The sequence below is a fragment of the Peromyscus leucopus genome, chromosome 1, assembly GCF_004664715.2.
Source record: "Peromyscus leucopus breed LL Stock chromosome 1, UCI_PerLeu_2.1, whole genome shotgun sequence".
Lineage (NCBI taxonomy): Eukaryota > Metazoa > Chordata > Mammalia > Rodentia > Cricetidae > Peromyscus > Peromyscus leucopus.
This window is the reverse complement of record NC_051063.1, coordinates 123796018-123823641: the sequence shown is the minus strand read 5'-3', so window position 1 is coordinate 123823641 and position 27624 is coordinate 123796018. Positions and strand designations below refer to the sequence as shown.

General features: G+C 48.3%; 1 protein-coding gene across 1 annotated transcript in view; it reads right to left on the bottom strand.

Annotated features, from left to right (window-relative positions):
* Iqgap1 (IQ motif containing GTPase activating protein 1) overlaps positions 1 to 27624 on the bottom strand; it is a 95287-nt gene that overhangs the window by 8744 nt on the left and 58919 nt on the right. The window contains exons 16-36 of the mRNA XM_028873771.2: positions 23634 to 23724; positions 23312 to 23479; positions 22530 to 22672; positions 19188 to 19358; positions 18418 to 18501; positions 18258 to 18329; positions 18096 to 18165; positions 17527 to 17735; positions 14825 to 14980; positions 14076 to 14239; positions 12492 to 12716; positions 8488 to 8628; positions 8314 to 8398; positions 7044 to 7276; positions 6271 to 6403; positions 4930 to 5032; positions 4171 to 4306; positions 3793 to 3880; positions 3012 to 3224; positions 2173 to 2339; positions 87 to 209 (exon numbers count right to left, since the gene is read on the bottom strand). Of these exons, the coding sequence (XP_028729604.1) occupies positions 87 to 209; positions 2173 to 2339; positions 3012 to 3224; positions 3793 to 3880; positions 4171 to 4306; positions 4930 to 5032; positions 6271 to 6403; positions 7044 to 7276; positions 8314 to 8398; positions 8488 to 8628; positions 12492 to 12716; positions 14076 to 14239; positions 14825 to 14980; positions 17527 to 17735; positions 18096 to 18165; positions 18258 to 18329; positions 18418 to 18501; positions 19188 to 19358; positions 22530 to 22672; positions 23312 to 23479; positions 23634 to 23724 (2975 nt within the window). The remainder of the gene's footprint in view (positions 1 to 86; positions 210 to 2172; positions 2340 to 3011; positions 3225 to 3792; positions 3881 to 4170; positions 4307 to 4929; positions 5033 to 6270; positions 6404 to 7043; positions 7277 to 8313; positions 8399 to 8487; positions 8629 to 12491; positions 12717 to 14075; positions 14240 to 14824; positions 14981 to 17526; positions 17736 to 18095; positions 18166 to 18257; positions 18330 to 18417; positions 18502 to 19187; positions 19359 to 22529; positions 22673 to 23311; positions 23480 to 23633; positions 23725 to 27624) is intronic.

Genomic DNA, 27624 nt, shown 5'->3' with positions numbered 1-27624 from the left:
CACACACACACACACACACACACACACACACACACACATGCACAGACACTAGCACATATATGTGAACATAAAAAGGAAACACTCACTGATTTACTTGGAGGTCCTCAATTTCCAGAAGAACTCCCTTTTCATGTAGTCTTGCTGCTGTGTATTTCAGAGAAATCTTTTTGCTTTTCTTGCCTTTCATTTCCCTAGGCTTTTTGGAGACCCTGTGAAAGGAAACAGAACCACGTTGTGATGAATGTAAGTAATCTACTACAGGCCTTGGACACCATGGCAGTGAGGCCGGCAATGCACACAGCAGCATGGAGACACATAACTCTAAAATGGCAGACAAATGTGAGGACTGGCCCAAGCGACCTCTGCAAAACCGGACATGACTATTCGCTTCCACCTTTAAGTCACCCTGGAGAACAAGGCCACGAACTTAAGAGGGTGCCAGAGCTCCCACGTCAGTTCTGGCACCAACCCCTCACAAGCCCATGGCGGAAGGTAAAAACACTTGTTGTACAACCTGAAGAGCCTCGTTTGGTCCCCAGAACCCACACAGAACGCTGGCTACAGCGGTGTGTACTTGTAATCTCAGCACTCCCACGGTGAGATGGGTGGTGGAGACAAGTCCATCCCTCAGACACTGCTGGCCAGCTAGAGTACACAGAGACCCAGCTTCAACAAGGGGGAAGGAGAGTCCATTCCCAAAAGCAGCCCTCGGACCTCACATGTGTGCTGTATTCAAGCATGTATATAACACACGAATGCACACAAAGACACAAATAAACACTGGTGAGGTGGAATCAAGAGGATCAGGTGCTCAAGGCCAGCCTTGGCTACATGGTGAGTTCACCAGCCTACTGAATTATCTGAGACTCAACTGTAAACTTAAGTGAAATTAAAATAATTTTTAAGGCCAGGTGGTGGTGGCATGCGCCTTTAATCCCAGCATTTGGGCAGTAGAGGCAGACAGATCTCTCTGAGTTTGAGGCCAGCCTGGTCTATAAAGCAAGAGCAAGTTCCAGGACAGTCAGAGTTACACACACACACACACACACACACACACACACACACACACACACACAAAACCTGTCTTGAAAAAAAATTAAAATAAATATTTAATAATAATTTTAAAGTCATTGCAACTGAAAAATAAAAGCAGCAAATTTTAAAAATATATATGCATTCTCAAATATATAAAATACAAATAAAACATCACCATGAAATTTAAAAAAAAATCCCTGTAAAGCCCTGGTTTTGCAGGAAAAAGACTTCCACACACACAACTTTTAGACACTGGAGCAGGCACAGCAGTGATAGAGGATGGAAGAGAAGGTCAAAGGAGCGGATGCTGGCAGTCCACAGGGAAATTAAAGACGGAAACACTATGCAGAGTAACCATGGGAAGAAGAGAGGTGAATGCCATGCATCCCGAGATCTCGGCCTCCAAAGGAGAGTCGGGGAAGTGGTCAAGTGATGGCAGGCTGTGAGTGGGGCAACCCTTAGGAAGGTCACACCTAACAGCAAATGCCGGCTGCTCGGAGTTCAGATGACCCATCCATCCCTTTCACTTCTAGGAATTTTAGAACTTTCTTTTACTTTCCGGAACTGCCTACATTTGCAAACCGGCATGTGTGTACGGGGCTGAGGCAGACATTTTAAGAAACTAAATGGAGCCGGGTGGTGGTGGTGGCGCACGCCTTTAATTCCAGCACTCAGGAGGCAGAGGCAGGTGGATCTCTGTGAGTTCGAGGCCAGCCTGGGCTACCAAGTGAGTTCCAGGAAAGGCGCAAAGCTGCACAGAGAAACACTGTCTCGAAAAAAGAAAGAAAGAAAGAAAGAAAGAAAGAAAGAAAGAAAGAAAGAAAGAAAGAAAGAAAGAAAGAAAGAAAGAAAAGAAATTCCGTATCAAGCCAGCAGTAAGACTCAGCAAGTAAAGCACTTGCTTCAGGACCCTGAGGACCTGGGCTCAGGTCACAGCTCCTGGAAGCTATGGCAGACCGAGAGGACTCCTGGGAGTCGTCCTCTGAGCTCCACACATGCACCCTCCTCTCCCCACAGTAACAGTAGTAAATTTAGTGACACACCAAAACACTTCTTTCACTGACACTCTGGAACAGTTTCTATTTCTTCCCACCCCCCCTAACCCTTGCCCGGGAAGAATTAAAAGCAAAGACTCACTTGCCCTTGCTGGCCAAGTTATCCAAGCAGGTTTTGATATAGCTCTTGTAGTAATCCACCTGCTCTCCGTAAAAGGTGGCCTTCGAGTTCAGAGCCGCGTACGTCTGCTGCAGTTTCACCAGCTCGGCTTTCCTCCTCTGTCTGTATCTCCGCTGATTCCGGATGTCCTGGAGCACAGAAAGCACAATCAGGAAAACGAGGACAGGCAGCCTGCGCCTCCTGAACCGTCACCCTTCAAGCACTCTATGACTCAGCTGGGCTGAACTCAAACATGCCAACTGTTCTTAACAGGCAGCGACCCGTGTTCACAACCAAAAGAAACTCAGCTCTCGTCTGCCTATATCCTCTAGCAATAGGGAGCTGTGTGCTCAGATTTTCGTGGTTTTAGACTTCACTTACAAAGCTGGTCTAAACCTCATAAACATGCTATCCTGAGAGGAAAGGAAAAGAACCAAGTTCCTCAGTGCAAACAGCACTAAATCAGTGAAATTAGAACTCTGAGCCCTGGCTTGGGGTGGTTCTCACAAATCAAGTCGATCATATGATCACCAGCTTTATATATTCCATAGCAATTATGAGAAAGTCCTGAAGGGTTCTTCACAGGTAACAAAAACTCAGACACTGGAAGCTCTACTGAAGGCCGTCGCCTCATGAATTTAGACCAAACAAAAAATCCACCTCAGGGAGTGAAGTCCTGGTGTGAGAGTCAGAGACCGGTCCTGAGACTGTACTATTCTGCATATGAGAAGCTATGCTGTGGTCTGGGTGGCTTCTGTCAGTCTGAGCTCCTGAAGCAGCTGTAAACAAGGCCGGCCACCACTCTTCCCCACATGCAGTACCTTGGCAATGTCGTTGATGAGTTCCTGGTATTTGTTCTTTGGGTCCACGGTGCCAAGCTCTGTTAGCTTCTTGAGGCCAGTCTGGATTTTCTCCTTCTTCTCCTGAAGGCTGAGGTTGCTATCCTCCTTCATGGGTTTTGACTTTTTCATCTTGTCAGGGGTTTTGGCATCCCGGATAGCACGTCTCTGCATGGCTCTCTGATGTTCAGCCTCCTACAGATGAAAAAAGAAACCAAAAAACTTCTTGGTAAGTTCACCATTGGAGCCCTAAACATGGACTCATACAGCGTATCTGTACTCGATTGCAGAGTTCTCAAACTCTGTTGCAAATTTCGGCCCTGTACTAAATGCCAGATGAGGAAGAGCATAAGGTGAGATATCTCATTCCACCTAGCAAAATACAACTGTGAATCCAGATGCTTGGCTTCATTGAAAGCCACATAACAACTAGAAGACAGTCATTAAATTACTAGACAGACTGTTCTGTTCCAGATTAAGTTCTCATCCATCCTATATTCTCTGTCTCCCTCTCCCTCTTCCTCTCTATTCTCTTGTCTGCTTGTAAGGGCAAGGGAGTTTCATGTCCTAAGAACATCTTCTGGATTTAGGAGTCACCAACTTTCTCAGTCAGATGAGCCCAAATTATGACTGTCCCAAAGTTAGACCCATGCTCACCCTAGGGTCCCATCCCTTCCCTGAACCTCTATCCCCCATCTAGGGATGCACCCATCATAGAGGAGCTTATCCAGTTTAGGAAGATGAGTATGAAACCTTCGTGTACCTGTTCACTGGTGGCTGGTGTCTCTAGGATTTCAGTCAAGGTGTCTCCTGGCTGGAACCGGATGACATCCACAATTAGACGTTTTGTGCTGCAACGAGATGGGACTGGGTTTTAACACGGCTGTGTGCTCTACCTCCTTGTCATTGGATCTCAGCAGCAGCCCCAGCACCATCATCACGACCACAATGCCTTGCTGCAGCACCCACAGGGGCAGTCACAGGCACAAAGAACATGGGAACTCCAACAGGTGGCACAGGGAGGAGTTCTAAGACTGTAACTGTAGGTTGGCAAACTAAGTCCTGTGCCGAGTCCAGGACAGGGTGATGGGTACTGTGACGGTCAAGAGAGGCCAGCACGGCCGTTCCCTTCGGTACTCACTTCAGCAGGATGGTCCGAGCATCCATCTCTGCATTCTCGTCACCGGGCACATCAAACTTGTTGGTCAACGTGAGGGACACCTCTGTCTTAGCCAGTGCCTCCTTGTTGGGGTCATTTAAATTGCCGCAACTTTCCCCTGCAGTTTGGGAATGTAGAAAGAGTCAATGTAATAAAAAGACACATTGGAGGGAAAATAATGCAAATAAATATGATGCAGGTCCAGCATGACTCTTGAGAAACCAAGACACTCTGATGTGTGGCAAGCAGTTTTTACTGAGAAGTAAAGGAAAATATGCCAGATGGTTAAGGAGAAGGGTCCAGAATACAGTAACTTCATAAATGTGTGAAAAATCATTTCACTGGGCACAGTGGTGCACACCTCTAGTCCAGCCTTCAGGAGGCGGACAGAAGTAGATCTCTGGGAATGTGAAGCCAGCCTGGTCTTCTAGTGAGTTCCAAGCCAGACAGGACTACAAAGTGAAACCCCCCCATCTCAAAAAATTTTAACCATGTAACATTGAAATTCTCCCTCAAAATAGCTTTTCCTTTATAAGCCTTACACTTTCTAATTATCTATGATTATTTTTGTCTTTGTATTTGAAAGTATCTGTTTCACTGGACGCAGCTGCTCACAGATTGGGGCCTACATAGCTTTTGTCTCCCACAGAGTATCTAGAATTTGATAGAGGGCAAAATCAGAGACAATGATCTCTGCCAGGTTCCCCTCTCAGCTTCTTAGAAGCTAATTAAGAACATTACCTATCAGGGACTCAATGGTGGGCACCTCGCCAAGGTCGTCCAGCAGTTCGTGGATGGGGTCATTGTGCTCCGGAGCAATGGCGTCCTGATGGTCCAGCAGGAGCTGCAAGGACACAGTGATTGACCCCCGTTCACCCTCAACCCTCTGTCCCCAGCGGCAAGGCCCAACAGGGATCTGCACGAGAGGCCAGACAACAAGACCACCACACCAAACACAAACAGGTTAACCTAGTCAAGAGCAGGAGGGACCAAGCAGCACACTGAACTTCATGGAGCAGCGTGCACTGTGAAACACCGGGGAATCCTGCTGGCCTTGCTCCCTCCTGATTTAAATGCTCCCAGGTAAGCAAGTCACAGGACACAGACTCAATTCATCACTACACCCAACAAGCACCAATACAACGACATACTGAGAATTACTCAGGGTTCTGGGGACATAGCTTGTTTTGGTTGTTTTTGCTTTGTTTTGCTTTGTGTTATTGTTTTCTACTGCCAGGTTTTAAACTCTGCCAATGTACAGTCTTTTGATGCAGAAAAGAAGCCTCAAGACATTATCTTAGTACCATGCAACCAAGCCTCATGCATGCAACCATCCCAGCTAATGTCCTCATGAATGTACTACTGCTTGATGTACAGTCCCCGAGGGAGAAGGAAATTGTGCCTGAAAAATCTGCAGAAATGGGGAGCTTTCAAAGGAAAACTCCACAGCCACAGAGGAGGAGGAGGAGCTGGTGCTCTAGGCCATGTGAAAGGAGTAAGGCAGACGGCTGGTATAAGAGGATTTATCAGGCCACTAAGACAGTGCTCTCAAGGCACTTTCTGGAGTCCATTCCTAGGGATTCTGGGTCAGGACACCTGTCATATGTCTGGCAAACATCACTTTTCAATGTCAGCATGGATGATTCTGAAGCAGGTGGCTTGGGGTAACTTGCAGAGCAGCAGACATGTCAAATATGAAGCAGAGCTGGGGTGTGGCTCAAAGACAGAGCACGTAGCACAGACAAGAGCCTGAATTTGATTCCCGACACCACCAAAGAGCAGCAATAGAAAAGAAAGAGAAAACACAAGGGACTGTGGTCAGCTAAGATGACAGCAAAGTGTAGGAGGTGGTGGCACACGCCTTTAATCCCAGCACGCGGGAGGCAGAGGCAGGCGGATCTCTGAGGCCAGCCTGGGCTACAGAGTGAGTTCCAGGACAGCCAGGGCTACACAGAGAAACCCTGTCTTGAAAAACAAGATCACAGCAAAATGAGACACCTGGCCATCAGAGAGGAAACAGGTGCCAGGGAAGGTAATTAAAGGCAGTGTGATGAAATTAAGTAATTAAGGGGAAACACTTACAGTGTGGGTGTTGATGATTTCGCCAATGGAAATGTAGATTACCGGCTTGGTGAGGGTGACTAGATCAGAATACTCATCCACGTTAAATTTATCCTGCAGCTCTGGGACGTCACAAGCAGTTTGGAAAAACCGTCTGAAAATAAGCAGCAGCAGGTGGTGTTGGCATGCAAGCTGTGGGGAGGCCACTCAGACCTTCCCAGCTCCGTGTCCAGCTGTGGGGAGGGCACTCAGACCTTCCCAGCTCCAGCTGTGTCCAGCTGTGGGGAGGGCACTCAGACCTTCCCAGCTCTGGCCGTGTCCAGACACTAACAGCCAAGACAACGACATTCGAGAAAAATGGCCACATGTGTGTTGTTCCATTCCTGCCTGGCAGCCTTGGGATCCTGACAGCTAGTTCTCTGGCCAGTTTTGTTTCCACCCACAAGAATCACTCAACTAGCCAGGCGGTGGTGGCGCACACTTTTAGTCCCAGCACTCAGGAGGCAGAGGCAGGCAGATCTCTTCGTTTGAGGCCAGCCTGGTCTAGAGAGAGAGTTCCAGGACTGCACAAAGAAACCCTGTTTTGGAAAACAAAATAAAAAGAAACAAACAAACAAAAAACCCACACAAAACAAACAGACAAACAAACAAACAACCCCCCCCCACAACAACAACAAAGAAACACAAAACTCTCCCCTAGAGAGACCATCTCTCAGTTCATTTTGTGAGGTCAACAATACACAGACAAAGTATTATAAAGGGCTGGGTTATGTTTTGTTTACTTTGCCCCTTACCTGAATTTCTGGTAGGACTGAGAAAGATACTCATTAATGATGCTTAAGTGAGCATTATCGCCCAGAAACATCTTATTGGAAGCCGCGTGCTGGAGCATCTTTGCAATGGAGCCCAGATTTCTGCGCTGGTCTGTGGTGAGCTGGCCCCCTGCTGACAGGTCAATGATGTCGAAGGCATCGGGAGCAACGATAGCTGGGTTCATGTATCGGTAGTAAAGCAAGTTACCAATAATCTGAAACAGAAACATGGGCATTGAAGAGCACCCTGCTAAGGAAGCCGCAGGTGACTTTGCTAGCAATGAAAATGAGAAAATGCAGTCCTGTGAGGAAAAGGGAAACAAAAAAATACACGCCAACATGCATACATGCACATACACTTTCCTTCAAGACCTAGAATTCAAAATAAATTAAAAAAAAAATTCTGGGGTGTATGGGGGAACAAGAGAACTGAAAACTACTACCAGGATGAATGAAAGAATGGATTCAGAATGTATAAGTGACACTTAAGCTGTGTGATCCAACAGGTCAGGGCATCTTTTGTTCCCGAGTGACAGGAGCAGCTAAGGCTGCTGCTATCCACCTGCGCTTTTGGGTTTCATGGGTGGTCTCTTAGGAAGCTAGGGCACACAGCGAAAGCCAATCCTTAAGATGGCCTATCTAGCACAATGCCATCCGTCCAACCCCACCATCCACATGCTGCAGACTGCAAAGGCCAAGGGCATGCCTCTGAAATAAGATTCACTCAACACGCATCTCTTCCACAGGAGAACTCAAGGACAATCATGGCATCTCCCCTAGAGTTCCAGAAAAAAATAAAATTAATTCACCTGAACAGAAAGTCTAGAATCGAGGCCTCACTGTAGAAAAGCACAGAACTAGGAGAAAGAAGAGAAAAGTGTTCAGATTAAAAAAATAAAAGTAAATAAATAGAAAGAGAAGAGCGAGTAGGAAGGGCCAGCAGGGAAGCCTTAGCAGGGCCACCGCGCTTGCTGCTATTCGCCTGGCCACCAGGAGAGGGAGCAATGCTTCCGAGAAAAGAGAACTCGGGGAAAATTCCACTTCCTATGCTCACTCAGTGTGTGCCTTTCAAGCGAACAGAAACTGTTTGATCAAAAAGGCTATCGTCTTCTATTTACAGCCGCTTTTGAGGCGCTCAGCCTAGGAGAGCTGCGCCAGAACTGACACTCAGGTCTATGGTCAGGACTAGGTTTCTAGGCGGCCTCTAGCGGCTCCGAGGAGGGCAGGGACCCACCAGTTTTCAGATTCTTACCTTCAGCAGCTCGTCCTCACCAGCGTCAGGGAACTTCTCATGCAGCGAATCCTTCAGCACTTTGGCAATGAAGCGCATCCCATAACTGGGGGATGGACGAAACAGAGAAGGTCAGGGCCACAGTGAACACCATCAATGCCAAGCTTTATTGGGGTCATAACTGATGGTACTCACGGGATTTTGTCCACAGAGCTGATGATGGCTGAGAGGAATTTGTCTGTCACGGCCCTCATGTTCCTGATGGAGTTGTCTAGCCTTGTCTTCACTTCTTCATGAGACAAGGCTTGTTCAGGGGTCACATCATAGGGCAGTTTGCTAAGAAGACAGAAATGATCCCCAGCAATGTTAGACCAATGCCCAAGATAGCTCAAGGCAGGAAACTCATCTTTTATAACTAGAAAGACCCAGAAGGTTGAGCTAACTTAAGTTGCTCTGCACAGAGCTGGTAAAAGCTAGGGCTAAGATTTGAACTTGGGTTTTCAACTGTGAATTGGATGTCTTCTGTGTCAGGCACTCTGATAAGCACTTGGAGACAGTAAGTACTGAAGACATCTATCTGTGGAGTCTCTCACAGCAGCAGAGGCATATAAGCAGTGTGGTCATAAACATACTGTGTGGGCTCCAGGCTAGCTCAGTGATGCAGCACTTACCCAGCATACCCAAGGCCCGGGTTAATCCCCACAATGAAGAAAGACAACGCATTGTGGGCCACAGGCGGAGCCTCTACTCAGACTAGAGAAAGGAAGGAAGGCTCCCGACCCCAGGGACAGACAGACACCTCAGCTCAAGAAAACGGAGGTGAAGGGTCTTCTAGGAGGGACGTCTACACACACACACACACACACACACACACACACACACACACACACACACGGGGAACAAACAGGAGAGAAACAAGGGTGAAAAGGCTATGGGGTCAAGCCCCGGAGGATCCTAGACACCTGCTAAGTCTGGGTTCTGAGGTTCTGGAGGATCAAGATGTCTCAGCAGGTGAAAGGGCCTGTCATGCAAGTCTGGAGACTCGAGTTTGGTCCCCAGAACCCACAGAAGGGTGGAAACCTCACAAAGTTGTCCTCTGACCTCCACATACTCCCTTACCCCCAACACAGACACACATACAGTTTAAAGAAAGTTCTACATTGTGAGGAAAGCTTGCCCTAGCTCAGCACAAGGAATTAAAGATGGACTGACAGACACAGACGAGGGATGTGCAAACTGGTGTCCCACTTGATCCAGGGAAGATAAGTATCAACAAAGATGTAGGTGTAACAATGGAGACCAAGAAGGTCCACGGGACTGAAGAGGCACAGCCCAGCCGACAGCACTGGGTACCCCTGGATGTTAGAGGAGGCAGGCAGATACAGAACTGAAGGAGTACGTTAGTCAGAAGAGGCAGGCGTGAGAGGCTGAGGGTGGGGCCGGTGGCAGACACCAAGCCCTGGGTTCAATCCCCAACACCACAGAAATCAGGCTCTATAGTGCATGCTTGGGAGGTGGAGGTGGAAGGGTCAAGAGTTCAAAGTCATCGAATTTAAGGCCAGCCTGGGATGCATAAGGACTTGTCCAAAAGAAAGAAAAGAAAAGGACCGGCTGGCACGAGAGTAACAGATGTGCTACAACATGGGCCACACTTAACAGGGGGAATAAAGACACCGAGTTGAGAGACAGGAAAGGCTTCTGGTACTTTCAAAGCTAAAAAAAAAAAAAAAGTGATGACGATCTTAGATTATCCAAGTGGTCCCTATATATAAACCAGGTGACCTGATAAGAGAGACAGAGGGAGACTTAGTATAGAGGGGAGGGGAGCAGCCAGGGAGGAAGAGAATAGAGTCACGTGGTCACAAGTTAAGCAGTGCCAAAGGCCACCAGAATTGAAGCCAAGGAAGGGATGTATGGTGAGTTGGCTCCAGTCGCCATGGCAAAGCAAGACAAGCAGACGGGGTACAATGCCATAGCACACTGAATGACAGTCAGTACGGGACTGTAATTTATGATGGTAAGCTACGTTGTCTCTTTTATACCAGTCAAGGTCACCGTAACCTCACATGTTTGTCGGGAGAGTGGGTCAGTGGCAGAGCGCTGTCTACCATGTACAAGGTCCTGGGTTTGATCCTCAGCACTGTACAAAAGTTAATAAATAAAACAAAAATAGTAACAAGCCAAAGAATCCAAACCACAAAGGCCAGTGGTTGTGGTCAGAGAAAAGAATACCGAGAAGAAGAGGAACTTCTTTTTTTTTGTTTTGTTTTGTTTTTTGAGACAGGGTTTCTCTGTGTAGCCCTGGCTGTCCTGGAACTTGCTCTTTAGACCAGGCTGGCCCCTGCCTCCCAAGTGCTGGAACTAAAGGCATGCGCCACCACCTCGAGAAGAGGGAAAATTTAAGAATATAGAGATGATACTTCTCCTTAAGAGGTGACAAGGTCCGAGTCTGCTATATTGGGTGATTAACTAGAAAGGAAAATGCTGGGGGGGGGCATGGTGCTTACATGCTGGGTGGCTCTCCATGCCTCATAGGTACTAGTACTGAACAAAAAAAAAACACCACTATTTCCATTTTATGAAAATCAGGAGACACAGTTTCTTACCAACACTAACAAGAAAAAATCCTGAACTGGCCAGTGGAATTCTGATTTGTAGATGACAGACTCATTGATCATCTAAGGAAGTAACTTAGTACCCTCGAGCGTTCAGGGAGCTGCTATTTAAGATGGCCTGGAGAAGAGGCCAAACTTCCCAGAAAAAGATGGTGGAGAGGCCGAGCTGAGAGCTGACCTGAGTGGTTTGTCCCCAGCACCAGAAAGGAAAAAGAAAAAGACAGGCAAAGACTGCCATCCCAGTGACAGACTTATAGGACATTAAAATCAATAACGACACAGAAGATTTTGTTCCTGGTCTGTAAAGGACACATTTCTGCAGCTAACTTTGCCTCAGCCCCCAAAGTGCTGGCTTTCCGTGTTCGAGCCACCATGCCCGGCTTGCAGGCTGAAGGACAAAGGTGTGCAAAGCTACTCACTCCACCAAGCCCCAGCGAGCTACCTGCTGTCCAACCCGCCCCAAAGGAAAACAGAGGCCGAGCTGCTCACTGGTCTCTGGTGCCCACTCCACCTGTGTAAAGCCAAACGCAGCGCGGCTCCTGAACTTCCTGTTCCTGGCATTACCCACGATGGACTGTCCAGCCTTTGCTTTAGATCTCTTTCTGGTGGTTGGAGTTCACTCCGGCGGACTCAGCTCCCCAAACACATGCGTGCTTTTGGCTCAGCCCTCCGTACCCAGGCACAGGTCACCATCCACCCCACAGCCTTTCCCCCACCCCGATCTGCATGAGCGGTCCCCTTCAACTGCTCCAGCTCCAGCGGGGAGGTCCTAGGCCCCCACCGCAGGGCAGTGCGCATGCACACTGTGCGCCCAGCCTTATTCACCATCGTGTCCTCTAGGTCCAGCTACAAGTCCTGCCTCGGCAGACGGTTGTCCCTAACCACCTGCCTACATCAGGGCTCTCCTCTACTCCGGCAGAAGACCTTACAAAGAGCCTCGAAAATCCTTTCCTCGATTGTGATTTTTATTTACCTGTGTGCTAGCTCTTCAACAATGAACTATGAAGGGGTAAGGGAGCGAGTCTGTGTCATCACTGTTACAGTTTTTATTATCTCTCTCTTTTTATTGTTATGGGGAGAGTCAGAGGGCAACTCTGTTGGGGTTGGTTCTCTCCACTTTTACATGGACTCTAGAGATGGAATTCAGTTCTCCAGGACTGCACAGGAAAAGCCTTTACCACTGAGCTCTCTCGCCCACGCCTCGTTCACTATTGTTTTATTCTACATGTATCTAATAGTGCCGGTATATAACAAACACTCAATAAATATTTGCCTAATAAGGGAATTATCAACTTAAATCACCGTTCTCAAAGGAAAAGTTGTGTGTGTGTGTGTGTGTGTGTGTGTGCGCGTGCGCGCGCGCACGCTTCCTTTTTAGAGACAGAATCTCATATAGTCTATGCTGGCCTGGAACTCACTATGTAGCTATGACTGAGTTTCCTGCCTCCAGATTCCAAACACTGAGATTATAAATGTGCAGGAAAAGTTATTTGAACAATTGTTACTGTAAATCAAAAGTGACTGCATTTTAAAAAAGATACAGAGAACAACAAACACACGAAAGGAAAGGTGTTCTGATCATACCTTGCCTCTCCCGTCTGAGACTCCATCTGATTAACCCAAGACTTGTAAATATCCACAGGGTCGGTCTTGATGTTGAGCGATTTGTCATCCATAATCTCCTTCACAACAGGGGCCAAGATCTGTCGGAGGGCATTCTGGCCCCGGGCACCACGGTTGAAACTCACAACCATCTTAATAACCGTAGGGTTTCCTGTCACAATTTCTTGAATCTGATCCACCTTTGACCTATAAGATATCAAACACAAATTAAATTTAAACTTATACCAGAATCTATCAACTTCAAGACACTCTTCTGGAACCAGGTCATGTCTTCCTCTGGAAGCATCTCCCGATAGTCACAGAACTTCTGGTAGCTGCTCACTCAGTTGGGCCCTTCACATTAGGACCAGTACCACAATATCACTTTTTCCCTGAGTTAAGTTCTCTCTATGTAGCTGAGGCTGGCCTCAAACTCCTGATCTTCCTGCCTCTGCCTCCTGGCAATACTTTTTGTATTTTGTTTGAGACAGGGTCTATGATTTTCTTGCCTCCACCTCTTGAATGCTGGGATTATCGGTAGGCCATCATGCCTGTCCTGCTCTTTCTTTTAAAAATTACATGTAGTTATTATGCAGAATGTGTGTGAAGTCAGTTCTCTCTACCATGTGGGTCTGAGGATTGAACTCAGGTCATCAGATGTGGAGACCCACAGAGGTTTCCTAGTGAGATCTGAGCTTGCTTTACCCAATAAGCCTCCATAGGGGAATGACTGGACCACGGGTGTGGTTACCAGGTGTTTGGAAGGGTCTGCACTTGGCTGTGCGGTGTGCTTTGGTCTAGCAAGGGGGAGGTCTTTTGCCCCGCCCCTTAGTGTTGTTATAAAAAGTCCCTTTGAAGAGACAGAAGGGGCCGGTGGATTTTGATCCAGGTCCTCCCGAAGCTATCCTGTGTTTCTGTCTGTCTCCTCTCCACTGTCTTTGTATCTAAAAGTTTCTTTCTTTTTTTTTTTTAATTTATTTTATTTTCTAAAAGTGTCTTATTCCTCTCTCCTCCTCGTAGGAACCCTTTAAAAGGCGGGGGCTGGCCTCCCACACTCAGACTTGGCAGCAGGCACTTTGTACCCACTGAGTCATCTTGCCAGCCCCACCTGGCTCTCTTAAGGAGTCACTCACAACTGGAATAACTATATAGTAACAACCGCTAAGAATCAGCTACTGTCGGGCTTGGTTCGGTTGCAGGATTGAAAGGTCTTTCATGCCTCTTGATAGACTAGACAGGGATGGACAGGTGGCCACACTCGGCACAGGAATGCTTTGCAAGGTCCTGAATATGAAGACCCGTTCTGGGCATTAATTCTAATAACTATTAACCTCCTGCTCCGACCTCTAAAATGCTGGGACTTCAGGAGTGCACCGTGACACTAGGCAGTTACCAACACTTCCTTCTAGCTATTTTAAAGTGGATACTTTGAAAAGAGTATTTCTCACAAATTGAGACCAAGGAAATGCAAAGGTTAGCCTGAGTCTGAACTCTGAGCTTCTCCGGTGATGGGAGAGGCCCGCCCATCCGCCCACCCGCCCACCCTGTCCGTCTGTCCTTCCATACTTGATCTCCTCCTGGAGTGCTGTCTTGAAGAGTCTCAGCAGCAAGTACTCTTCTCGCTGGTTGGACGCATAGTTGTACAGTGTGAAGATGACAGAGTCCATGAACTTGGTGGACTTGTTCTGTGGCATCTGAAAGATCAGCTTGGCCAGATAGGTGGGGTTGGTCTGAAATAAAACCAACGGATCAGAAACTTTTAGATAATATAAAGATTGATTTTTCTTTTAATCCATGCTTTTTTATATAATTTTTTTTGAAATTATAATTCTGCGATCTCCCCCTTCCCCCCCCCCCCCCCCCCCCCCCCCCCCCCCCCCCCGACAATCCCACCTATATACCCTCCCTTGCTCTCTCAAACTCACGGCCTCTTTTTCTTTCATCGTTGGTATATAAATATATAAATACAACCTGCTCAGTCTGTATAACGTTACTCGTATACATGTTTTCAGGGCTGATCATTTGGTATTAGATAAGCAGCCGGGGTGCTCTGCCCTGGGGAGACTCTTACTCCTGCTCCCAGCATTCCTTAACTGCCGTAGTTCTTTGTCCAGGGTTGAGGCTTCTTGAGCTTCCCCTCCCAAGTTCATGCTTTGTAAAACATCAAGGATCACAATATACAGAAGAACAAGACAGCCCTTCTCATGGCCCTCAGTGGGCAAGCAGGCCAGACTCCTGGAGGGGTCTGTGGGAAGGCTTCCCCGCGAGGAAGAACTCAGCTGGGTGATGCACACCCAAGCCCCGGAGCCTCTCACCTGCAGTAAGTAGAACAGGTGCTGGTAGGCTTCCAGCTTCTCCCTCTTCTCCTTGCTCAGGGCCTTGAGGCCTCCCCTCTGCTTGTTAATCATCATCATATCAGACAGCTGCTCCTTGTTCTTCTTGGTAAGCTTTTTACTGTGGGAAACCACATCCTACAAACAAGAACGAACACACAACAAAGGTTGGCAGAGCAGAGACGGCGCTTCTGCACCTGTACACCTGCAGGTACCTCGCTGGTCCACCCCTCAGACGGCCCATTTTATCCTGTACCCCTGCAGGTACCTCACTGGTCCACCCCTCAGACGGCCCATTTTATCCTGTACCCCTGCAGGTACCACACTGGCCAACCCTCAGATGGCCCATTTTATCCTGTACCCCTGCAGGTACCTCACTGGCCAACCCTTAAACAGCCCTTTTTATCCTGGTTTTGGTATCTCAGGCTACTTCTGCCACCTCGGCATGAAGAACCCAAGCCATGGATTTCTCCATGTGGGATCAGAGGGATCAGGAAATCACTTTCTAGGAGTTGATCTTAAAAGCATGACTCTTTCCTTAAAAATAGGGCCGGGTGGTTGTAGCGCACGCCTTTAATCCCAGCACTCGGAAGGCAGAGTCAGGTGGATCTCTATGAGTTTGGGGCCAGCCTGGGCTACAGAGCGAGATCCAGGACAGGCACCAAAACTACATGGGGAAATCCTGTCTCGAAAAAAGAAAAAAAGAAGTTGAAAAATAGGATCTCATTTACCCCAGGCTAGCTTTCAATTTACTACGTAGCTAAAGATGGCCTTGCATTTCTGATCTTCCTGCTTCCATTGTCCAAGTCCAAGAATTAAGGCATGTACCCCCACGCCTAGTTTATGCAGTATGTGAGGTGAAACCCATGGCTTAAAGTATGCCACCAACTAAGACACATCCCAGCCTTAAAAACATGTCTTCAGGGGTAAAGCTCAGGGGCAGAGTACCTGCCCAGCATGCCTACTATCCCGGTTCAGCTATCACAACAAACAAACAAACTCCTTCCATTCTAACTACTCAAGCTATCAAAGCAAAAGAGTACAAGGTTGAAGCTGGGCAGTGGTGGCACAAGCCTCTAATTCCAGCACTCTGAGTTCGAGGCCAGCCTGGTCTAGAGAGGGAGTTCCAGGACAGCCAGGACTACACAGAAACCCTGTCTCAAAAAATGAAACAAACAAACAAAACTTTACAAGGTTGGGTACAATCTGGACAACCTATCAAGGTTGTATAAAATTTACAAAAACCCGGTGGGGGGACAGGTAGAGAGTTGGCTATGTGGCTCAGCCTAGTGTGGGGTAAGCCCTGGTTCAGTTGCCCAGACCGCCTAAAATGAATAAGCAAGCAAACAAACAGAAGGTTTTAAAAAAGGCGTCGAGGGCTGGAGAGATGGCCCGAGAGATGGCTCAGCAGTTAAGAGCACTGGCTGCTCTTCCGAGGACCCACGTATGATTCCTAACACCCACGTGGCAGCTCACAACCATCTGTGATTCCAGTTCCAGGAGATCTGACACCTCCTTCAGGCCTTCTAGGGCACCAACCACACATGTGGCACACAGATATAGAAGCAGGCAAAATACACACATATAAAATAATAAATAAACTAGGGGTGGGGTGGGGTGGGGTGGCCGATGTCATAGCTCAGCGTACGGTAACGCGCTTGCTGCTGAGCCTGGCAGCCAGAGTTTGATCCGCAGGTCCCGTATGGTAGAAGAAAATAAGTTGCAACTTGCCCTCTGACCTCCACACGTGCCCAACCCCAAATAAATAATAAGTAAACATCCTTAAGTCAGAAATATCTGAAATTTAAAACCCTAAAGGATAAAATCCCCCAAAACATAATTCTGGCAAGCAAGTCAGCCAGGCACAGTGGTGAGACTACAGTCCTAGCCATGTGGATGGAGGATGGCCAGATGGTACCTTGAGCTCAGAGTTACCCAGAGACCTTGTCCAAAAACAAACAAGTTCTCCAACTATAGTTGGACACTGACTGGGATGTTGTTTCTAATAAAAACTTAGAACAAAACCTGAATCAGATAACAGAAGGACAAATGAGGTGATTCACTGAACCAAGACATTCAGACCGGAGTCTAGTCTCTAAGCAAACAAAAACGTAGAACACAAAATGATAGTGGGTGGAAATAGAAGAGGATCAGCGGAACAAAGTTGGCCTCCACACTCTCTGTTAGACTAGGTTAGCCTCTACACTCCCAGTTAGACTAGGTTGTCCTCCACACTGCCAGTTAGACAAGGCTGGCCTCCACACTCCCTGTTAGACTAGGTTGGCCTCCACACTCCCAGTTAGACTAGGTTGGCCTCCACACTCCCAGTTAGACTAGGTTGGCCTCCACACTCCCAGTTAGACTAGGTTGGCCTCCACACTCCCAGTTAGACTAGGTTAGCCTCCACACTTCCAGTTAGACTAGGTTGGTCTCCACACTCCCTGTTAGACTAGGTTAGCCTCCACACTCCCTGTTAGACTAGGTTAGCCTCCACACTCCCTGTTAGACTAGGTTAGCCCCCACACTCCCTGTTAGACTAGGTTAGCCCCCACACTCCCTGTTAGACTAGGTTAGCCCCCACACTCCCTGTTAGACTAGGTTAGCCCCCACATTCCCTCTCAGGAAGAGAGCGGCAGCAGGGAGCAGTACAAAGCGCCCACACCGACCCAGGCACTAGGCCACACCTGCAGCGTGATCTTGTTCTTCACCAGCAGTCCAATTTTGATGTCCATGAGATTGAGGTCATTCTCCAGCTGCTGGTTGGAACGGATGAGGGTGATGACCTCCTCCCGCATCTTCATAAGGTCAAGCTCCTCCTGAAAGTCCTGGTCACTTTGGTCCAGGAGGTGGACAAACTTTCGGACCACAATCATAGGCGGGTCCTCCGCATTGACTGACAAAGCAAATACGAATCAGACGAGGACCCGAGTTACCAGGAAAGACTCTAAGTCTGGGGAAGGGTCAGCACTGTCTTAAAGCTCTAGTGACATGTGGGGTAGTAACACTCAGACCTGAGATGTGCCAAGACAAGCACCAAGTGCAGTGCCTTAGTTGTGTTATTTGTTACCACAGGGCTACGTCGGCAAGCAGCAAGACATCTAGCCACATGTTAGCAAAGGAGCTTAATCACAAGTGGCACCCTTCCCCCAGGCCTTGCCTTCAGGACAACCAAAGAGATCCGTGGAGAGTGCCCAGGACCTGAGGGCTCCCAAGCACTGCCTCAACTCTTCACCTCGGAGCCATGGTTACTCACTGAGAGTCTTGTAGTCATCACGAGCTTTGTTTGCCCGAATGAAAGCCTGGATTTTGATAATGTCGTTTATCTGAGGGACAAAGAGGAGATTCCTTTACTCATCTGTCACCAGGGACACAGGACAACCCACCTGACTGGCCTGCTGCCCCTGGGGATACTCACGTGATCTCGGAAATACTGCAGGCGATCTCTATAGCGCTTTCTAGCTTGATGCATCCTGGCAAGGGACTGAATCTGTGGGAAATGGGCCCGGAACTCAGAGGAGGCCTTCTCAACATGTCCCTTGCACCCGCCATGGACAAACCCTGCTGGGCCACCATACCTTCACAACCTCATCTTTGTGGGAGTGCAGGTAAGCCAGCCGGTCTTGATACGCCTTCTTCTGCTTGTATCCTCTCCACTGTGACTAAAGCATCACACAGTATACGTGGCATTATTTTCAAAGAATCAGTGACAGTTGAGAAAAATCTCAGCCTGCTATTCTCCAAGCACATCTTCCTGATGAAGCCGTAGAAGGAAGCGCCTCCGCAGGCAAGGACCACGTGTCTACCTGGAGAACACTACCTCCCTGGCATCGGTGGAACACCTCACAGGGATTTGTTTGGGGCTTTGGTGCTAGGGACCCAATCTACGGCCTGTTAGCACTGAGCTGTACACCCAGCCTGTACTTGTCACCACCTTAAAACGCAGGCACACCGATTTGTCATCCTTACTGTTATCAAGCACGGGAGACACACATTAACATACCCATTTCACAGATAAGGACACTGAAGAGACTCCCGATGTCCAGAAGCAATGGAGAGAAATTCCTAATTCAATTTTTCCTGCTATTGTCCCTGAAGCACCATTGTTTTATTTGTTGTGACTGTAATACCATCTCTAGTACCTCTGCCCACAGACACGGTGACAGAAAACACGAAGCACACCCCCTGACGCCTTTTGCCGCCACCATTAAGCGCAATGATTGTAATTTCACAAACAGGAGGTAACCATCCAGGAGAAAAGAGGTGACAAGAAACACACTCGCTCATTCGACTTTAGTGTGACAGTTTATTCCTCCCGTTTGAGAGGCCTGCTCCCTGTGTGAAGTACCTGAATGCAGGTGATGGCGGGGATCTGTTTCTTCAGGAAGTTCATCCGGGATCGGAACTCCTGTCGCACTAGGTAGCCACGGCAGCGGGCCTGCAGCTTGGTGACCAGGCCTTCGTTGGCCAGCCAAAGCTGCTCCCGGTTATATGCAGCGGTCACTCCGGAGATGGAGCTCTGGAAACGCATTTGGTGACCGTCAGGGACGAGAGAATGGACACAAAGCCCCCCCCCACCCGGAGCACACGAGCCGACTTCACTCTCCTTCCATTGGAGCCGGTCTTCAGCTGAGTAACGGGCATGAAGACCGCAGGTGTGTCCCCAGGGCCAGGCTGATTTGTTTGTTAACAATTCAATATTAAAGCCAGGCCTTTAGTTCGTTCCTTATGACCCCGTCCCCACTGGCTCACGATGCTGGTGAAGAGCCTAGAACTAAAGTGTGCAGGGCACCTGACCACACACACCGGGAAGGGTTTGCTCAGCGGCCTGGAGGGTTTGGGCCATTACTACAGGTGATGGACAACAGAAAACTTTCCAACAGAGAGATTTATTTTTAGAAAAATGGCGCTGTGATGGGAACAGCTAACGGACTGGAGGAGAGCTGTGCTCACTAGCACACTGCCACCCCCCCACAAACCCCAGGTATTCTTATTTTGTTTTTGAGACCGAGTCTTGGTATGTAGCCTGAGCTGGCCTTTAACTCTTATCATCCTGCTTCAGACTCCCAAGTACTGGGATTACAGGTGTGCATGCATGTATATGAGCATGCTCGTGCGCACACACTGCATGCTGGGAAAGAATGTTGAAGTAAGTATGAATGAGGTGAATTAGAATGCTACTATTGCAATCCCAGTAAGAAGACATCCTGGGCTTGAGCTGGGCGGTGGTGGCGCACGCCTTTAATCCCAGCACTCGGGAGGCAGAGCCAGGCCGATCTCTGTGAGTTCGAGGCCAGCCTGGTCTATAGAGCAAGATCCAGGACAGGCACCAAAACTACACAGAGAAACCCTGTCTTGAAAAAAAAAAAAGAGGCCCTGGGCTTGAATGAGGCAGCAGCCACGAGAATGTTTAAGAATATCCACTTATATAATTACCTACCAATATGCCTTCTCTTTCTTTCCTTAGCACTAGAGACTTTTTTCTAGGTCCTAACATGCACACCAAACACACAGTGAACTAAATGCTTTGGGAAAGCTCACTCGGGAGAGCTGGGGGCATGCCCTACTGCTTTTCCTCTTCTCTCTGCTTCCTGCCTGGACAGCTACTTTGATGGTTACCGCTCCAAGCAGTCTCTGGGGATGACCTTGAGAATGTTCTAAGGACAGAGCACGAAGACTGGAGGCTCCTGGAACTCTGATGGCATGGAGCCACCACCCCTTCCCTGAATGGCTGAAGTCCAGAATTACCCTCTATGAGAAGGACAAAACAAAATGCAACAAGACCCCTTAACACATTATTTCAGTTTCTGTTCCTCTGTCAAACTGTCTGGGAGATCTGGTTCGAGGCGTGGGAGACCTGACGGCGTGGGAAAGGGCTAAGATATGGAGGTGCAGATCTCAGGTGGCTTGACTAAGGTCACAGTCACCGCTTACTGCCGAGAGTACCCTCTCTTAACTGCTTACAAGCCCTGTAGGGAGAGCGGCGATGCAGGGCTGACAGCTGGATCAGGCAGAAGCCGAAAAGGCAGCAGGAGATTATGAAAGGCATCAGAAGCAGGACGTCCAGAGAGAACAGCACGGAGATGAACGGAGGGTTTTGCAGACTTCCTAAAGGCACCTGACAATTCAAAGGCAGGTGCCGGATGCTAAAGAAAGCATTTTCACTAAAGACGTCAGACAAAACGCTACTTTGCTGTGAGCTAAGAAGTGGACGGAAATGGAGAAATCTGGGGCAGACTAGCTTTCAAGGCACTTAAGACAGGGTATGAATGTAGCTTAGGTCAAATCTGAGGAATCCCACGGGCTTTGCCTTTTCTCTTTTTCTAAAGGGTCTCTCTCTATGTCTCCTTGGCTGTCCTAGAACTCTCTTGGCTGGCCTCAAGTTCCACTTGCTTTTGCCTCTAGAGTGGGATTAAAGGCGCGTGCCACCATGGCAGCTGCTTTCCTTTTCTCCTGTGTTTTGGGGAAGGAAGACATAACCTGTGTGGGGTCCTTCGGGTGGCTGCAACCACGCTGCCTGGGAACTGGTTAGAAATGTGGACTCCCAGGCTCTGCCTCAGAGCTACAGGATCAACCTCACAACCCTGCACTTCAAATTCAGACAAGTATAATAATGGAAAATATGAGGAGAGGAGTCAAGACTTGCAGGAACCGGGGAGGAAGGCAGCAGACAGTAAGCAATAACACAACGGGAGTTCTACAAGGGAGACACGTCCTTGCTGAGGCTAACAAAGGAGCAAGCTGCCGTCCAGGAAGATGAAAGGGGCAGAGTGGGTGGGGTAAGAGATTAAGTCATGTGCTAAAAGCAAGGGAACATCACTGCCCTGTGACGCTGGACCCACATGCCAAGCGCTGTCTGTCTAAGCCCGGCTGTGCCTAAGGAGGTTGGGGAGACTCTCCAAGGCTAGAGATCACTAGATGCAGCCTCCACCCCTCAGCCCAGTGGTCCCTCCCTCACTGCGGCCGCTCCAGCTCCACCTGTCTGTCAGTCAATCAGCTGCATGTGTATCTTTCCTCACACAGTCCTGGTTTTTCCACCCTCAGTGACTCCCGCACTATACACTTTCTGTCTAGAACATTCTTTCCTCTCTTACTCACCTGTTAAAAATGTCACTTTGGCTGCCTTCCCCCAGGACAGAATTAAACTTTCCCCTCACAGTTCCATGACCGCCCTGTGCTAGAGCCCCATCTCTGCCTGCCCTCACAGGCTCTCTTCAGAGCCTGATGTTTCCACAGCACTCAAAGGCCAAGAGGCAGAGACAATGGGTCACCAGGTTTTCTTTAAGAACCACACGTGGAGCCCACTGAATTGTGCAACTCAGATGTCTTCAAATTTAGACTTCATCATCTCCCAAACCACTAAAACACAATTACTCGAAAACAATTCATTCCACAGCCTACATTTGAGTCCAGGACTACTGAGCACAAGTGCTGCTCCTCTGAACTAATACTAGCCCTGAAGCCTTCTCTCTCAGATCTTTCTTTCTTTTTTTCTTTTTTTGGTTTCTTTTTTCGAGACAGGGTTTCTCTGTGTAGCTTTGCGCCTTTCCTGGAACTCACTTGGTAGCCCAGGCTGGCCTCGAACTCACAGAGATTCGCCTGCCTCTGCCTCCCGAGTGCTGGGATTAAAGGCGTGTGCCACCACCGCCCGGCCTCTTAGATCTTTCTTATGTGAAGAGAGGTGGCCTACCTGAATCTCTTCTCGAGAGAGCTGCACAGAATTCTGCATGAAGTCTGGGGGTTCGTCCCATCCTCCGCCTTGCGTCTCCAGGTTGTGGTAGTAGTAGTACCCGCCTTTCACCCAGTGCTTCACCCATCTGCTGTTGTTGTCCCCTGGCAGAACAGAGAGGGGACATGAAGGGGACCCAGAGCCACACTCCTACACCGATACACCCAACACCAGAGGATTACTCTAGGCAGCTGGGAGAACCTGAACATCTTCCAAAACCTGTTCCTTGGATCTGACAGTGTCCACCAAAGGACATCTCATGTGTCCACCAAACCTCGGCTAAGTGATGTCTAATTTATGTCATCTATGTTGTATTATAAAAAGGAATACCTAGGAGGCCCCATCACAGGATCAACCATACTAATAATCTTTTCTTTCAAAGCCCTTAAGAGCTGCAGGTCAGAAAACTATCCTGAGAAGATGGGCGGCCATGCAGCATTGCAGTCCAGGAAGGAGAAAGCTACAAACCGGTCTCTGCTATGAACTTCTTCCAACTGTCCTCAGATAATCAGAGCTGTGGCATCCTAGGAGAGGCAGGCAAGTCTCTCGATCTTTCCCACACCCTCATGAAACTGGTCTAGTTAACACAGTTGTCTACAAGCGCTCAAAGCTTAGGACTCTTTCCGGAACAGTGAACCTAAAGCCTGCACATCCACACTGAAGCATCTCTCCTTACACTTGTCCCTTCCTCTACATCTGTCTCCTCACAAGCTCGGGGATGTACTTACTCCCCCATAACTCACCTGCTGCTAGTCTCGTCTTCTTGGCTTCAGCAAGGTCACTCTGGTATGTTTCCCCACATTCGGGGATGACTCCGTATAAGCCAACATCCGGGGAACGAAGGGCACTCAGAGTTCTGCCAACATCACCGCTGTCTACAGCTTCATTGATGGCAAAGATTCCTAAGGCAACTGTCTCCGAAGAGAATTATTAATGTAGCAGTTTAGAAGGTGTCTGTATTCACATGACTTCACCCAACCATACCTGCTACCCACCAGACCAAAGGCTTAGCGCTCTCACCCTCCACCCAAACATAAACAAAACAATGGCTACATGGATACATACACCTCTGAGCTTCTTGGGTGTCTTTGTTGGACTGCCAGATTCCACCTTGAATTTCATCCAACCATAACACAGCTGACTCATCCTGGGTTTCCTACATGATTAAAAGCAAAACAAAATAGAGCCATGATGTCAGGGTATACGTGATGAGAGCCTTCTGGGACTCGGCTATAGAAGAAGCTCCACACATGAGCTGTGGATTAATTGACTGGAAAAAGTTAGGCATCAAAAAACCTGCCCTAGTTGTTGAGCTTGAAGTGTTTAGGAGGCCCCCAGGCAGTGGGACCAGGACCTGTCCTTGGTGCATGAACTGGCTTTTTGGAACCCAGTGCCTATGCTGAGACACTTTGCACAGCCTTGGTGCAGGAGGAGGGGACTGGACCTGCCTCAACTGAATGTACCAGGCTGAGCTGACTCCCCATGGGAGACCTTGCCTTGGAGGAGGTGGGAATTGGGAGGGTTAGGTGGGAAGGCTGGGGGGGGGAGGAGGAAGACAGGGGAATCCGTGGTTGATATGTAAAACGAATAGAAAATCTCTTTTAAAAATAATCTTTTTTTTTTTTTAAAACACCTGCCCTAAGCCAATCGGGAAATGGCTCAGATACAGGCAGAGGATGAATGAGGACGAAGCCAGCCGTTCAGGAAGTTGACGGCAGCGAGGGAGCAGGAGCAGATACACCAGGAAGGGATCCAGGGACTTGTACAGTGTGACAAAAGCCAGAGCGTGACTGTTAACACACTGAGTCTAGAAAGCCTCCTCTGCCCTTGACACAGAGGCAGCTCCAGGTCTCCACCACGACTGACGCTTTCAAGACTCCGTGCCTTATCTTAACCGGCCGGGGTGACCGTCCCTGCAGGGGTCACCAGATCATGTCTAAACCTTTCTGTGTGTTTTCAGGGTTTTTGTTATTGTCTGTTTGTTTTTTCTTTGAGAAAGGGTCTCTCTACGCAGCCCGGCTGTCCTGGATTGAGTGCTAGCATTAAAGGTGTGTGCTGCCGTGTCCTGCCTAAGCCTTTCATTCTAAATCAGTTGCTAGGAACTAAAAACACATTTCCACACAAAATCATAAATGGTGAAGAGAGCACCAACTGAACCTGTGCAGCTGAGTTGGCCACTGTGGCAGAGGTGATGTAGAAGTTGCCTGCTTCCTTCTGCTGTAGTTGAACTTTTTAAGCTAACATATAAAGGTTACAATATGGCACTTTGATACATATAGCATTTTGTTTTATCCACCCCCGTCCTCTCTAGTCCCTTCTTGCTCATCTCCTATCTCCCCTCAAATATCCCTTCCTTCTGCTCTCATGTCACATGTACTGAGGACACAAAATGACCACACACAATCCCCGAGTCCTCAACCTAAGTACTGGAAATGCTAAACATCACCTCCAGCGTGAAGCCACGGTGAGCCAGCCACAGGCTTGTGACTACAAAAACTGAGATGTCAACAGCAAGAGGGCAGACGGTCCAAGTCTGCAAGAGAGGCAGCCAACGAGCCCTCCCCTTATCAAGGCAGAAGCGCTTCCATGGGCTGGAATCCAGCTTCTGCTGGGTCACTGCTAGGCTGATCTCACAGAGATCCCAAGCAGAATCAGCGATCAGCAGAGCCTGAGGCTGAACACAGCCTTCCCCTGCAGGGAGAGACAGAGCTCCGCAAGGATTCTGACCATTCCCAGTCCTCTCTCCCTGCCCCTTGCAGGCTAAAGCAAAGAGCTAAATTAAACCTTTCTTTCACACATAATCCGCTAAGAGCCAAGCCATGGAGCTGAGGTATAAAAGGCAAGGCAATGTGAAGAGGCTGGCGTGTCAGGATAGGCTAGCACTGGCTACGAGTGAGTGGCTTACACGTAAGCACATGTGTGTATACATGCAAGCACATGTGTGTACACGGGAAGGGAGTTTTTAAAGTCACTCGTACATAAGAAGAAGCTCCACACATGAGCTGTGGATTAACTGAATGGAAAAAGCCAGGCCTCTACTACCCAGGGACTGGTAATTCATTTTTAGTAAACGCTCCGAAGGCACTAATTTCAAGTCAAGGAAGAAAGAAACAGCGTGGAGAAAAATGGCAGGCTACCTCTTGAGAAACCTCTTACCACAAAGGCAACAAAATGCTGGCCCATAATGGTGAGCGTTAGCTTTTCCAAGCTGCTGAGATGAACTGAAGGCTTGGAACAGTCAGCGCTGGCCCAAAGGCAGAATCCCAGTGAGTGAGAGTGAACTCTGTGGCCCGCACGTGCTTGCCTTGTCCTCATCTGACCCAGGCAGGGGCTTACCTGGCCGCTCAGCATGACTGACGTAGGGCGAGAGGTGACAGTCTGGCCGACAAAGAAAACATAACACTAACCGGAAATCTAGAGAATGGATATTTAGAGAAAGCTTTGAGAATGTGATGTCTTCCTGGGATGAGAATCTAGGAGGCCACACATAGTGTATGGGAGGAGGATGAGAATTTCTACAATTGTGAGAGTTGCACAAGTCTACCCATACAGGGGAAACACGGGCACACATTTTAAAATGAGGGATTTTATGGTGTGCAAATTATAATCCACTGAAAGCACTGTAAACAAACATGGCGTCCTCTTCCAGAGCTCGCAGCCCTCACCTAGGGGGCTGGCTGCCCCTGGGAGTCCAAGCTTGAAGAGAAAGCCTGCTGAGGGGGCACAAAGAGCCCTCGGCAGGGGGCGAGGCTCCACCCCTCCATGGACCCTGGGAAACCTGTGTAATTGTTAGCAAATCACTAGTTGATGAGGGAGAGTTTAGTTTTAGTGCATATACATGACAAAGACACTTCACAGAATTCACAAAAGTCACTGGCCAGCTGCAAGAATGGCCTGCACCTGCAATCTCAGGAAACTGAAGCAAGACCCTGTCTCAACAAAAACCAAAGCCCTAAAACCCCAACAAGTGATTTATGAGAGAGAAGAATCTGATTTCTGGAATTACCACATTATCATTAAAATGTGCTAACATAAAATCATCCCCGGGCAGTGGTGGCACACGCCTTTAATCCCAGCACTCTGGAGGCAGAGGCAGGTGGATTTCTGTGAATTCGAGGTCATCCTGGTCTACAGAAGGAGATCCAGGACAGCCAGGAGTAAGCAGAGAAACCCTGTCTCCAAAAATGAAAATAAATACATAAATAAATAAAAAATAAAAATCATCAAAACAAAACGGCAACAACAAAAAATAAGACACAAAGAGACTGGAAAGAACATACACAACACAATAAATAAATGAAAACCCCACAAGACAACAGAAATCATCGCTAAAAAGCCTCCCGTTGAACTTGTAGACAAAGACTCAGACCAGCTATTTTATCTAAGTTTGAAGAGCTAAGGACTTGTGTCTAGAACTAAAGTGTGGGAACATTACCCCACAGACAAAGAGAAAGCACGTTCTTAAACACACCAAAATGGAGATCCCGGAACTAAAAAAAAAAGCGTAATCCCTGAAACAAGACACATGGACTGAACTGCAGACGTGAGTGTGCAGAAGGGGAGAAAGCCAGCTTGAGGACAGGCAGGTCAGTTCTGATGCGCTAGTCAGAAAACTAACAAGAAAAAGGGACGAAAGGGAAGCCCGAGATGTGCTCACTCCATCAGGTTAGCGTCTAATCAACCGAGCTCCCTGACAGGAGAGGAATGCCTGCCGCACCAATCAAAGAACGCAGCGATGCACCACAACAAGATCTGTGTTTAAAGTATTGGTCAATCTGTTAGAAACTTCTCTAAGTCGGTAGGGCAGTGTTATCCCTGATCACCACAGATACAGAGACACTGCCAAGTGAACTACAAATTAAATATCTTATGTGGGTTTTTTTTATTGTTTTTGAGGCCATGTCTCATGAGGCCCAAGCTGGCCTTGAACTCACTAAGTAGCTGAGGATGACCATGGACTCTGCTTCCACCTCCTTAGAGCTAGGATTCCAGGCATGTGCCACCCCACCCGGCTACAGACTAAATTTAAATTATGATCTTTTGCTTGCTAAATTTA